The sequence below is a fragment of the Oratosquilla oratoria genome, chromosome 7 (assembly GCF_046742065.1).
Source record: "Oratosquilla oratoria isolate Oo_2021 chromosome 7, ASM4674206v1, whole genome shotgun sequence".
Taxonomy (NCBI): domain Eukaryota; kingdom Metazoa; phylum Arthropoda; class Malacostraca; order Stomatopoda; family Squillidae; genus Oratosquilla; species Oratosquilla oratoria.
The window spans coordinates 35,638,049-35,651,899 of NC_134783.1; the positions used below are offsets into that span (position 1 = coordinate 35,638,049).

General features: G+C 40.8%; 1 protein-coding gene across 7 annotated transcripts in view; it reads left to right on the forward strand.

The window, feature by feature from the left end:
• The window catches only part of Hsf (Heat shock factor), a 77,842-nt gene extending 67,932 nt beyond the window's left edge, over positions 1–9,910 (forward strand). For 6 of the 7 annotated variants that reach the window (XM_076187964.1, XM_076187966.1, XM_076187965.1 and 3 more), the window contains 4 exons: positions 2,292–2,397; positions 5,160–5,232; positions 6,846–6,983; positions 8,087–9,910. In XM_076187964.1, the coding sequence (XP_076044079.1) occupies positions 2,292–2,397; positions 5,160–5,232; positions 6,846–6,983; positions 8,087–8,364 (595 nt within the window). In that variant the 3' untranslated portion in view covers positions 8,365–9,910. The remainder of the gene's footprint in view (positions 1–2,291; positions 2,398–5,159; positions 5,233–6,845; positions 6,984–8,086) is intronic. The other variant, XM_076187967.1, reaches the window with a different exon arrangement.
• The last annotated feature ends 3,941 nt before the right edge of the window (positions 9,911–13,851 follow it).

Here is a 13,851-nt window from a genome sequence, read left to right on the forward strand (position 1 = left end):
GGAAAGTGGGAGTGGAAATGGAGCTGGCAGATAGGTCTGATGAAAGATTATTGCAATGGTTTGGGCATATGAAAAAAAAATAGTGAAGAAAGGTTAGCAGAAGAGGTATGGAAAGCATAGAGCAGAATGATGAAATAATTTTGGGATAAGTATTAAAAGTCAAAAAAGTGAACTCTGAAAGAGACCTTGGAGTAATAATCAGCAAAGACATAACACCGGACAAACATATCAGTAAAATAGTCGGAGAAACCTTCAACCTATTAAGGTCAATGAAAGTGGCATTTGACTACTTGGATGAGGAAATTATTAAAAAAGAATATTAATTACACTAATGAGACCAAAACTGGAGTACGCAGCATCAATATGGACACCCAGTACTAAAAAGATATAAAGAAATTAGAAAGAATACAAAGAGCAGTGACAAAGTTGGCATCAACTCTCTCCAAATTAACATACAAACATAGATTGTCCAAATTGGAATTACCAACTCTGGAACAAAGAAGAGAAAGAGGAGATCTGCTGAACATAGAATCATGAAAAGGAATGGAAATCCTAGATAAGGATGATTTATTAAAATGGGACAATGGAAAAACAATAGGACACAAAAAGTAACTCAAAAAGGATAACATAGAGTACTGGATACCTGGAATAAGTTAGATAAAGAAACAGTGTGTGCAAACACTGTTCAAGATTTTAAGAAAAAACTTGATGCTGAAAGATACAAAGATGGGTCACCATGAGCATTGCTCCTTTCCCGTATTATACAACTTGGTAAATTCATACATGGTGACCCTCCCTCCTCATTCCCTCATGCAGAAAATAGAGAAGACAGGGAGAAATCTGTTTGGGCCACATCAAAATATCATTCATATACAACCATACTCCACTCACCCCTATCCCCTGCCTTCTTCCTTCCTTGCTCAAAATGCCTTTCACCCCACCAATCCATTTCATCCTTGGTCATCACCTTAAATTCACTCCATACAAATCTGCTTTCCACACCTCTTGCTAACCTTTCTTTCCTCAATTTTTCCACGTGTCCAAACCATCCCAATAATCTTTCATCAGCCCTATCTGCCAGCTCCCTTTCCACCCATGCTTTCCTCCTCACCTCTTCATTTCTCACTCTATCCAACCTTGTAGCACCCTACCATACTTCTCAGAAACTTCATCTAAAACACATTTAAACTTCTCTCTGTTCCTCTTAGAGTCCAAGTCTCCACCCCATACAGTGTTGTCTGCACAATCAACCCTTCATATAATCTCGTCTTTACATCCATCCCCAGATGCCTATATCTCATGACACTCTTTAATGACCCATAATAACATACAATCAATTGGTGTATATGGTCCACCTATTGTTCTTTGCTTTTTTTAATACCTATTTTGAGATCCCACCTTACCCAGATGCTGTTCTCACTTGTAAGTTTTCAAGAAGTATATTTGCTTCTCTCTGACTCCTTTTGTTACTCCTGTATCTTTATGAAAGTTCTCATTCATGATTGATAATTGGAAACATGCAATACTTCAGCTCACTTTTTTACATACATATATACTTCAGATTTTAGTTTGGACATTATTTTTCCATCTGGATAATAAGTTTGGTTTATTTTTGCACTTGTCAGTTTCATCCTTTTCAAAGTTCTTTCCTTCTTATGATTCATGGGTATTCAAATCTGGTAATTTTATCTCTCTTCCTCCCTCTCTCTATCCCTTGTGGTTTTCTTCCATTCACTTTGAACATATATTTATCCAGCCCGATTTGGTAAATTTTCAGGAAGACAGCACGAGTCAAAGATTCAATTTTGATACAAAGGTCAGATAGTGAAAATCCACAAGAAAAACATACTAAAATAATTCACAAACAAGAGGTATGGTCAACAGCAGGAAACTAATCACAATATAAACAGTTCTTCAGAATCACACTCAACTATGCTTCTATAGTATGGTTCCCAACAATTAGGAAAACATAGACATCTTACAGTCTATACAAAACATACATACATACATATACCAAGGCTTTTTCCTCCTTACAAGGGGGGTAGCCAAAAAGAAAAAGGCATAAAATCATTCCCACCCATTCCATCCCTGGATACACTCCACACCATTTATATACAAAACAAAGCATTGAAAATGATAACAGGATGCACAAAGCCACCTAAATAGAACAACTGCCATGGAGTTGTAATTTTACAGTCATCACAATTTGCAGCAACAATTATGTCAAAGTTAATTGATAATTAATCTTTAGCATGTACTAATTTTTATTTATTTTTTTATTTTTTTTCCAGACCAGAGATTCAAAATCATGTAGATGATATGCAGCATTCCCTTGATTCTCTTCAAGAACTGCTGACCAGCAATGCCTTCAACCTAGATTCTTCCACCTTGTTGTCGGTAGGTTTACACATCTGGCATCTGCAGTTTAAGTGGTACCAGTTTTTACCCCCAGGTGTATTTGCACAGTATGATCATACGTAATTTACATAGGTATGTTGAATGAATTTTAACTTACAAGACGTGGGTATATGCTTTCGTAGTCACTCTCTTCATAAAGGGGAAGGGGGTGTTGGGATATATATATATATATATATATATATATGTATATACAGTGCTCAACATAGGATTGCTCCACCAGGGTTGCAATGGATCAGTGCAATGTCAAAAATGGGAACGCCCTTATAGGGGATGAATTTTCACACCATTCAAATGTGCTGCCTACCATCATAACACAGTGGGCAAAGCTAACCATCCTACCAGAAACCAAAATGCTCAGTTGTTGTCTTGGCACCGTAAGGGGAGGATTTGTGCTTTAAGTGTCCCATGTGTCCTGCCTCTTAAACCCTAATATTGCATCTTCTAACCCCTCCACCCCAGTGTTGTGAATATGGGCTCTAGTAAGGATTTATTGCAGGAAACAATTGCCCAGATTTTAGTCCTAAAGAAATCTGGTCATACAACAAAGGAAATAGCTGAACAGGTTGGCATGTGTTCATGAAGTGTTAGATGCTGGGTTGCCAAGTTTCACTGGGATGGTGGCCTCTCCACTCCCACTCAGAAAAAGTCCTAGAAAGGCACTGAAGACCAGTAAAACCACCCAGACAATTGAAAAATGCTAGGTTGAGTCTAATGTATGAGTGACTGCAAGGAAAATCAAAGAAACCCTGAACTGTTGGGCGAGGTGTCAGCCTAAACTGTGAATCATAGGATTGAGGTGCTTGGGTACACGAGCCACTGCCCCATCAAAAAGCCTCTTCTCACTCTTAAACAGAGGGGTAATAGAGTTGCTTTTGCCCATAAATATAGAGGTTGGGATAGTGACAAATGGTTGAGTGTCCTATAGAGCAATGAATCCACCTTTATGGTGTCAGATAGTAGAGGTGGAAATGTGTATTGGTGGCCCGATAGCGACCCTCTTGACCCACACTACATCCAAGTTACTTTAAAACACCTGGAGTCACTAATGGTATGGGGTGCATTTACTGGGTACAGCTCTGCTAAATTTCAAGTGCTTCCAAAATACCAAACATTGAACCAGTATGTATATTTAGAGCTGTTGTGTGACCATCTTCCTGACACATTTGATGATATGTGGGTGTCCATCTTTAAGCAAGACAGGACCCCCACACACAAGGCCAAGTCAATGGGGGAATGGTTGGATGAGTGTAAAGTTTGGAGGAAGCATGTCGAGATTTTTTCCTGTAAATTCAGGAGTGAGGCAAAGGTGTGTCCATGTTCCAGTATTGTTAAACACCTGCATGGACTGGGTATTGCAGTGTTTTCAATCAGTATCATTGTGGAACATCTTTTGGCAACACTAAAGTCACTGACCTTGTGTTTGCTAATGATACAGTCATTTTTGTGGAGTCATTGGAGGTCATGGTTGTAGACCCCAAGTCACTGCACAGGGTACTGCTTGGACTCCAGGTCTGCTGGACCAAGACAAAGGTCTAGGCTTTTAGGGGCTTATTGGATGACAGTTCAGTCTATATATGCATGTGGCAAAGACATTGGTTTTGAAAGCTTCACATGCCTTGGTAATGTAGTACTTAACAGTAGTGTCAGGAAATCCTTTGAAGGATTGCCCATGGAGTTATAGACACTCAACCAGAACTTATGGCATTGTTGATATTTGTGCAGGAGGACCAAGATCTGAATCTTCCAGTCCCTTGTGCTCCCTGTCATGCTGTATGGCTGTGAGATATGGACATTGAATACTGACTTTAAGAGATGTCTCAATGTTGTTGGTACCAAATGCCCCTTGGAGAATCACGGGGTATCACTGGCATGTCAAACCAGAGAGAGTATTGTGAGACTTCGTCTAGGCCGCTTACCAATATAATTTGTAAATATCAACTCTGGCTATATGGGCATGTGGCATATTTCCATGATGTTGGTCCCATTCACAGAGTTGTCTCCACAAGAGGCAACCCTTGATGGAGGAGATGAAGGGGTTGCCCACAGAAATCATGGATGGGGCAGGTTGGTTGAACCTATCAAGAGTTGTTTGAAGTGGGAAGGGTGCCTGCATGGGAGCTTGCTCAGAAGGACTATGGGGACTGGTGCTCGCATGCAAGTGAAGCAGTGTATTTACCTAGTTGTATTTTACAGGACGAGATCTATGCTCGTAGTGACCTGTTTTTGTATCTCTCCACATCCAGTTTATTCCTAAAATTGTGTATAGTTTTGGCACTCACTGTTTCTCCATTTAATTTGTTCCAGACATCAATCACTCTATGTGGGAAGCTATTCTTCCCACATAATGATTGATGTCTGGAACAAACTAAACGAAGAAACAGTGTACTCCCTGGCATGTGCCACCAGTTGATGATGACAAGATTTGAATTCATTTATTGTTCCAGTTTAGACTATATATTTGTGTTTACAGATGTACATACAAGGGGTAGACATATCAAAGCAGTACATCTCTTTATGTAAAGCCTTCCAATCTGTATTCATTTATGTCAACAGATTAAATATAAAGTTGATAGAAATGTACTATATTATTGATAGAATTGAATGTATATACAGTATTTTGTATAAAGTTGCAAATTTTAGTAATTTTCTGTCTTTGAATTGCATGCCTCAGGTGGTTAAGGTATATTTTGTTTTTAGTTACTGGAGTTTTATTGATTCTGGTTTTACTCTTTTTATTATAGCTGTTTAGCAATGCTGACAACCTGTCTGAACTGGGGAACTTTGAAGGCATGCAAGACAACAGTGAAGTGATGGGTAAGTAATCAAAACAGTTGTCCCCTTCCTCCTCTTCCTCCTCCTCCTCCCTCTTCTTTTTCCTTCTTCCCACTTACTCTTCCATTTCTCTCCTTCCTCCTACTATTCCTCTTCCCTTCTCCTCCCTCCTCTTCCCTCTTGTTTCCTCATATTCCCTCCTTTTCCCTCCTCTTCCCTCTTCCTTTTCCCTCTGCTCGTCTCTCCTCTCTGCAGAGTTAGTCAAACTCTGTGACTCCACCAATGCAGTGCAACATTGTCCTAATGATAAGATTGCTGATTATTATCAGCAAAATATTAATTCTCCTTCACTTCCTGCCCTTCCTCTTCCCCCATCTTCTTTGCATGTACCTCAAAATAGTCTATAGGTCACTGTCAGGAAGGTGGGGGCCCCACATTGGGTGCCAGATGTCAGAAAGCAGGGAGTCCTAGGTTGGGTAGTCATGCATCAGGATGGTGTCAGTTTGGGTCAGGGCCTAGGTGGAAGAGGAGAACAAATTTAGTGGATAAGTGAGGTGGATCTCGTTTATAAAAGCGTAGCCAAGGGAACCTTGGCCTAAGTTGTTGGGTGCCAAAAAGATTCTGCAAAGGGAGAAACTGATAGTTATGGGAGTGTTGAAATGCAGGGCTCAATCCATGTGTCAGCAGCTGGGGGAAGGTGGAGAGGTTCCAGACATTGATTATCCTGAGGGAGATGGCAAGAGATAATTACTGAGAGAGGTGGTGATGCACATCCTTTGGGGCTCAGAGGCAGCCAGTCAAAGTTCCAAAGTATTGAGATATTCTCTGTCAACACTGAAACACTGACTCTGACAAGTTCCACCAGTCTTTATTTATATTTGCTGGGTCAGGTCACAACCTGCATGCTGATTGGCCACTGGGAGATGCACTAGTACTCTTCGGAGTGAAAAATCACTTGCATTCTGCACACTGATTGGCTGTTGTCAGTGTGCTCCAAGTGGTACCTCATCTCTAGCTGGTAGATCACTTCTTTTGGGTATACAAGCTTGCTCATCACAGGTGGACCTTGCATTGTGTGCCAATTGGGCCATGGTGGTGCTCTAAGCCGTCATGAGCTGCTGTTTTTTTTTCCAGTGAGGAAAACTGCCTAACAGTCACCTTTAGTACCCTTTAATGACGATTACCTCGAATTTGACTGACTGGAAACCCACAGCTCCTCAATGGCCCCCCCCAGAGATTTCTTTGGGAGGTAGTTTTGAATTGCTGTGTTGTGTTTTTGTTTGGTAGTTTCTGTGTCACCAGTTTATAGTATTAGGAAGAAGTTAGCAGTCACCAGTTGTCAACTCTCCATATATGCAAAGTTGGATGAAATACATTAAGTCTCTCAATTTGTTCTCATGACCTCATAAAGCCCCCAAACCCTTATCAATTTTCTGTCATTGTAGTTTATCCCCTTTACCAAACTTTATACTGTAATCAAGTCACCTCTTTCTCTTTGATCATTCAAAGTTGGTAGGCCCTACAGTGCTTTTAGTATCTCTTGTTACATGGCTACTTCAGATAGATAACCCAGAGGTCACTGGTAACAAGACTGACTAAACTGTGTTTGTACGATATATTTTCATATATATATTTTTTGTCAACTTTATCTCTAGAAAAGTGGGAGGTGAGCCAGCTGTTGTTTGCGGACGACACTGCGCTTGTGGCAGGATCGGAGGAGGGATTGAGGAAGTTGGTGGCAGAGTTTGGGAGAGTATGTGATAGAAGAAAGCTAAAGATAAATGTGGGTAAATGTAAGTTGATGAGATGTACAAGGGGTGAAAGTGGCAGTAGACTGGAAGTGAACATTAAGGGAGAGCGACTGGAGGAAGTGGATAGTTTTAGATACTTGGGTGCAAATGTAGAAGGAAAAGGTGAAGTGAAGGTGGAGGTAGAATGTAGATTGAGAGAAGCAAGTAAATGCCTTGGTGGATTAAAGAGTGTAATGAGGAATAGACATCTAGGAATGGATGCAAAGAGGAGACTGTATGAAGGAGTGATTGTGCCAACAGCACTGTATGGGGCAGAAACATGGAACATGAGAAGAAGAGAGGAGGAGTTTGAATGTGTTTGAGATGAGGTGTCTGAGAAGTATGGTGGGGGGTTACTAGGCTAGATAGAGTGAGAAATGAGGAGGTGAGGAGGAGAACAGGGGTGAAAAAGGAGCTGGGAGATAGGGTTGATGAAAGAATATTAGGATGGTTTGGACACATGGAAAGAATGAGTGAAGAAAGACTAGTAAAAGAAGTATGGAAGGCAGATGTGGAGGGAGTGAACATGAGGGGACATCCTAGGATGAGGTGGATGGATGGGGTGAAGGGGGCTTTGGGGAAGAGGGGAATGTCTGTTGAGGAAGGACGGGAGAGGACGGAAGACAGAGGTGAGTGGAGAATGGTTGTATATGGATGATGTTGTGATTGCATGAGGAGGAATGGGCAGGGGGGTGGGGGGTGAGGTGGTATGTGTGAGCAAATTTTGACGCAGCCCGAAGGGATTTCTCCCCGTCCTCTCCTTATATGCAAGGGGGGACGGAGAGGAGGGGTCGCCGATTAAATGAAGTGGCCTTGCTGTGGATGTGCTGTGTCTTGCGACACTGCTTCTGACCCAGGGCGGTGGGCAAGGTGCAGGGATGTGCTCAGATGAGAGGGAGGGTGGGAGGGGTGTGGAGTGTATTTAAGGATGAAAAGGGTGGGAGTGATTTTATGCCTTTCCCTTTTTGGCTACCTCCCTTGAAAGGGGGAAAAAGCCTTGGTATATGTATGTATGTATGTATCTCTTGATGTGTTTAGGTATTTTCTTATATCTTGTGCTTGTATGTAGTGTTTGTTTTTTGTAATTTCTCTAATTTTTGCCATAGGGAATGAAGTGTCACTGTACACTCCAAGCTTTCAAGACTTGGTGGGTTCTATGGAAGATGACCCTCTAAGTTTAACTACTTCATCATCCACTGCTGTCATCGGAAATATGCTACCCCCTAAAACAGGACCAACTCCACCAAAGCAGTTACGCTTGAATGTAAAGAAAGAAGTCGAAGACCTAGAAGAGGAAGAAAGTCTCCTTACCCCACAAGTAGTTTTAGAAGACTCTCCCAGTTATTTTATTTGCAGCAAAGGAAAGAATAGGGGTTCAACCTAATGAAATTATCATTAAAATTTTTTTTTTTTTTTTTTTTTTTTTTTTTTCTCTCTCCTCTCCTTTCTTTCATCACACCAGATCTATAGCTGCTTTTTTTTCCAACTCCATTGCTCAGACCAAACTATTCTTTTGAGTGAAATTATTTGAGCAGCCTCCCATCTTTGTATGATACTACAGGAGAATTTCAGGAGAGTAGATTTGCCCCATTGTTTTCTTTATGAGCCTGCCAAATTACTACTTACATAATTTTCATTGGATATTGTAAGATAAAAGCATTTATAGTGACATTTTTAAGATTGCGAAACTCACACCAGGGCGTACCTGAATTCACAAAAAAATGTTTTGCCATTTCTGTATTTTCAATTTATATGTATATGTTTATGCATAAATGTACATGTGTATATATGTGTGTGTCAGTCTGTTGCTCTAGGTCTTGGAAAAGATGCATAATCCTGAAATAACCAGCCATGGCCACCAGATGTCTCGCATCCCTCACAAAAGAGATATTGCCTGGATTGGGTGAGAGTAGAGTAGAAAGAGGTGCTCAGGGTCAGTTGTAGGAGTCTCAAGTTACCAATTTTGTGTTGGTGCTGTTCAAATAAGGCTAGATCATAGAGTGCTGAGATGATTTGAGGATATGGTAAATAATTGAGGAAAGGCTAGAAAAAGGTGTGGGAAGAAGTTTATGCAGTAAACTTAAGGGGACACCAAGATTGAGGTGGATGGATGGAGTGAAGAGTGTGGAAAGCAGAGGTGGATTGAGTGAACTTGAAGGAAAGGCCAAGACTGTCCCTCTTCATCTGCAAGGACCTGAAATATAATGGAAAATAAAGAGGTGTAGAATATGAGTTAAGGGCCTTTTTGTGTATATGTATTTTATTGTATGAAAGTGACAGTTGCTGACAAGTTTATCAAGATAAATACCATGTGAGGACTGAGCCTTTATTAGTGCTATGTTTCACTTGGAAAAGCTGAAACAAGCAAAATGTATTAACAAAGGCTCCTTCCTGACAAGGTGTTTATTTTGATGTATTTTATTCTTTGTTGCACCAGCTGCTTTGTGGGTGGTGTTTCTCTTTCTCTCTCCTCTGTATCTCTGTTAGATTTATCTTCCCTTTAATTTTTTTTCTTTTTAATTAAAGAGGATGTCATAGGTGTGTAGCTGGGGTTGTTTTTTTTTTCTTTAGCCTCCAGGAATTATTTTTTGTATAGTAAGGGGGAAAAAGCCTTGGTATGTGTATGTATGTATAATGAGTGATACATTTTGTTTTCTCTGGATGGTTATGTGAAAGCTGCTGTAGTTCTTTCTCTTGTTCTCTTAGACTCTCATTCCTTTATTATTATTATTTATTTATTTATTCATTTATTTTTCTTTTGTGGAGGATGATGCATAGTTCAGATCAAATTTATTTATGTATATCACTTGCTTTTAGTGTGGTGATATTTTCTTTGGCTTTATTGATGGATATTGAGAAAAGTTAAGTCCTCCTCCTCCTCCTCCTCCTCCTCCTCCTCCTCCTTCTCCTCTTCCTCCTTCTCCTCCTCCTTCTCCTTCCTCCTCCTCCTTCTCCTTCCTCCTCCTTCTCCTTCCTCCTTCTTCTCCTTCCTCCTTCTTCCTCCTTCCTCCTTGTTCCTCCTTCCTCCTTCTTCCTCCTTCCTTCTCCTTCCTCCTTCCTTCTCCTTCCTCCTTCCTTCTCCTTCCTCCTTCCTTCTCCTTCCTCCTTCCTTCTCCTTCCTCCTTCCTTCTCCTTCCTCCTTCCTTCTCCTTCCTCCTTCCTTCTCCTTCCTCCTTCCTTCTCCTCCTTCCTTCTCCTTCCTTCTCCTTCTCCTCCTTCCTTCTCCTCCTTCCTTCTCCTTCCTTCTCCCCTTTCCTTCTCCTCCTTCCTTCTCCTTCCTTCTCCTCCTTCCTTCTCCTCCTTCCGCCTCCTCCCTCTTTCTCCCTTCCTCCTCCTCCTCCTCCTCCCTCCTCCTCCTCCCCCTCCTCCTCCTCCTTCTCGTCCTCCTTCTCCTCCTCCTCCTCCTTCTCGTCCTCCTCCTCCTTCTCGTCCTCCTCCTCCTCCTCTTCGTTTCTCCTCCTCCTCCTCCTCCTCTTCCACACCTACTCCTTCTCCTCCTTCTCCTCCTCCTCCTCCTCCTCCTCCTCTTCTTCTCCTCTTCCTCCTTCTTCTCCTCTTCCTCCTTCTTCTCCTCATCCTCCTCCTCCTCCTCCTCCTCATCCTCAATGTATTTTGGCAATTTGGCTCTCTCTGAGTAAAAATGGTATTGTCTATTCAGCAGGGAAGGTAGAAAGTAAGAAATAGGTGTGAGTGGAGAATGGTTGTGAATGAAATAAAAATTGATTCAACCTGAAGGGACCTCATCTTTATTTTCACATGAGGGGATGAGGAGGGAAAGTCGCTGAGTGAATGAAGTGGTGGGTCCTGCTGTGGATGTATTGTGGCTTGCAGCATTGCCTCCGAACCAGGCAATGGGTAGGGGATAGGGATGACCCTTCATCCATAAGAAACTAAAATATAAAGGAAATGGGTGATGGTTGGTAGTAGGGTTAGTGGAAGTAGGTTCATGCATCCACAGGCTATGTCCCTCATAAAGGGAAAGAATCCTGTTGGTATAGAGTTGGATATATTGAAATATATATTGGGCATTTGTAGAGGCCTGGATTTGTTTCATTGTCACCAGCAAGGAAGCAGGTGTAGGAGGGCAGTTGTTAGTGCAGTGTCTTGTGTAAAAAAAAAAAAGTGAAGATAGGTTTGGAAGGAGGTTGGAGATTATAAGAGTGATTTTTGGGCCTATTCCGGAAACTATGTGTTGACCCCTCAGGGCTGCACCTCAGGGTGAAGGGAGGGGTTGGTGAGTAGTGTGGTGTTATGTGGGTGTCTGATTCTTTCCTCACTCATCACAGTGGCATCTCCATTCCAAAGGTAGGTGCAACACCATGACACTATATATATGCATGTATGTGTATGTGTGTGTGTGTGTGTATGATGATATATATACATGTGTATGGGTGTGCGTATGTATATATGTGTACATATATATATATGTGTGTGTGTGTACATGTGTATATATATATATGTATGTATATATATATATGATATATATATGTATATATATGTGATATATATATACACATTATATACATATGTATATATATATATGTATATATATATAATATACATGTATATATATAATATATGTATGTATGTATATTTATACATGTTAATATCACTGAAGTACCAAATGAAAGTAAAGAAGTGCTTTGTAATCATGTAAGGTTGTAGAAAAGATCAAATATGTAAAATTTAAGATAGTTCAGTTCCCACTTGTAAATATGAAATGTTTTAACACATGGCTGTGTTCTTAAGTTCAGTGCAAGTTTTTGGATTGCCGTAGATATAGTGTGATATTTTGTCATACATAGACTGCTGGCTTGATGGTAAGTGCACATAATGCTTACATTGCCATTTATCTAGTTGTGGAACTGTTCATTTACTGGCAAGTCAATATCTCAGGATGTAAGTGATAATGATGACTTGGATGGACTTTTTTCTTTCTTTTTCTTCTTACTTTGTTTTCTTTTCCTTTATTCTTCCATGTTGCTAAGTGATACATTTTTATAGGAAGTGAAAAGTAATTGTATTGCTATGCTTGTTTCTTATTGTGGCAAAATGTTGGAATGCTGCCTTATATCTCCGAGTTTTAAGAATAGATCATCATATATCTTTTCTACTGAATAGTGCATCTCATTGTCATCTGTTATTGATGAAATTGAAATTATAGGAGCTAATTGGATCTCTAAGTTGTATAATTGATGGTTGTTTATGCAACCAGTTAAGATAATTGTACTAAACTTCTTCAAAAGCATTTGATTTTCATTTTATCACAGCTATGATTTTCAGTAACTTAAATTTCTTGGTGTACTGATAAATTATAGGAAAATAATTTGTTTCTGGTTAATTTATGTTATCTTTAAAATAACTTTCATTGAAGAATATCATGATTTTAGTAAACAATGTTCCAAGGATTGTTGAAGTGGAAGCTAAAGCAGAGGATAATCTGTGTGCCTAAAGAGGCATGAACCATAAAAATTTTCAGCATCTAGGCCTCCAACAAAGGAAACAGGGGCGGCACCCCCCCTCTTTGGATTTAATTACGTTGATTTTGATACATACATCCTTCCCACCCTTCCCTGTGTAATGTGAACCAAGAACCTCAACCATTGACCACATTTTAGTTCCTTTTGTTGAATCCTTGTTGTGGGCCTACATAATTAGAGAATTAAAATAACCCTCCCTCTCCACCTCACATCCCTCCTCCCTCCTTCCTTCCCTCCCTTCCTCCTCTCATTCTCTCTTTCTTTCACCCCCTCTCACCCTTTCTCATTTCCTCTCTCTCTCTCTCTCTCTCTCTTTGTATATATGTGCATATATATATATATATGTGATCCTACCTTCCTTCCTTCCTTTGCTCCCCCCCCCCTCATCTTGTCTCAAGGTCTTGCAGCCCTGTCCATCCTATCTCCTAAATCTTGAAATGAGATTCAAAAGCAGGTTGAAGGAAAACCAACTGCTACCTCATCAATGGTGCCCCTGGGTTATACCAAGGATGAGGAAGTGACCAGACTTACAGTATATTCAGTCACTGTGTCTGCCACAAACTAACAGACTAACACTAACTTCATTCTTCCAACTAACAACCATAAGCCCTCTAGCAATGGTGTGGGAGGGGGGAGGGGGCAGGAAATGGTGATCTCTGGAACCCCATAGTCACAACCCACATGGCAGACTCTGTATGCCCAGTGGTGCCCCTGTGTTAGGATAGGGAATAACACAGGGGGAAGACAAGAGATAGGTGTACATAGAGAGTGGTTGTGAATGGATAGTAAATTGATCCAGCCCAGAGGGATTTCTTGTGTACTCTTTATTTTCGTGAGTGAACAAGAAGGGAGGATAGCCACATAATGAAGTGGTGGGGTTAACCAGCTTCAGCTGTCAGGCCCTACTGTGGAGGTGCTGTTTTGCTGCATTGCCTAAGACCTGGGCAGTGGGTGGGTGAACTAGGATGGCCCTTCATTCACAAGGAGCTAAGATATAAAGGAAAACATATGGGTGACAGATGGGATTGGGATGAGTGCATGCCTTGGTTGGCCACCTTTCAGATATGGGGGAAAGAGCATATTGATATATTTATGTAACAACAGAGCAACTGCCCACTTTCCCCACAGATACTAAATATTGCTGCTGTGGAAATTATTAGCAGACTCAAGCACCACACTCAGTAACTGAAAGCCCAATCCCATTAAGAGATTGCATTTCTGAGCCTATACAACCCAACTAACCACCAAATTGACCCATACCAAATTAAGTGGACCCTGAGTTGGATTACCCAAGATTCTTGGTCCTAAAGTCTACCAACAATGAATCATTAACAAGGCAATGCCCCATGAAAGTATGCAATGAATTTGAAGGTGAACAAGTAACTCCCCAT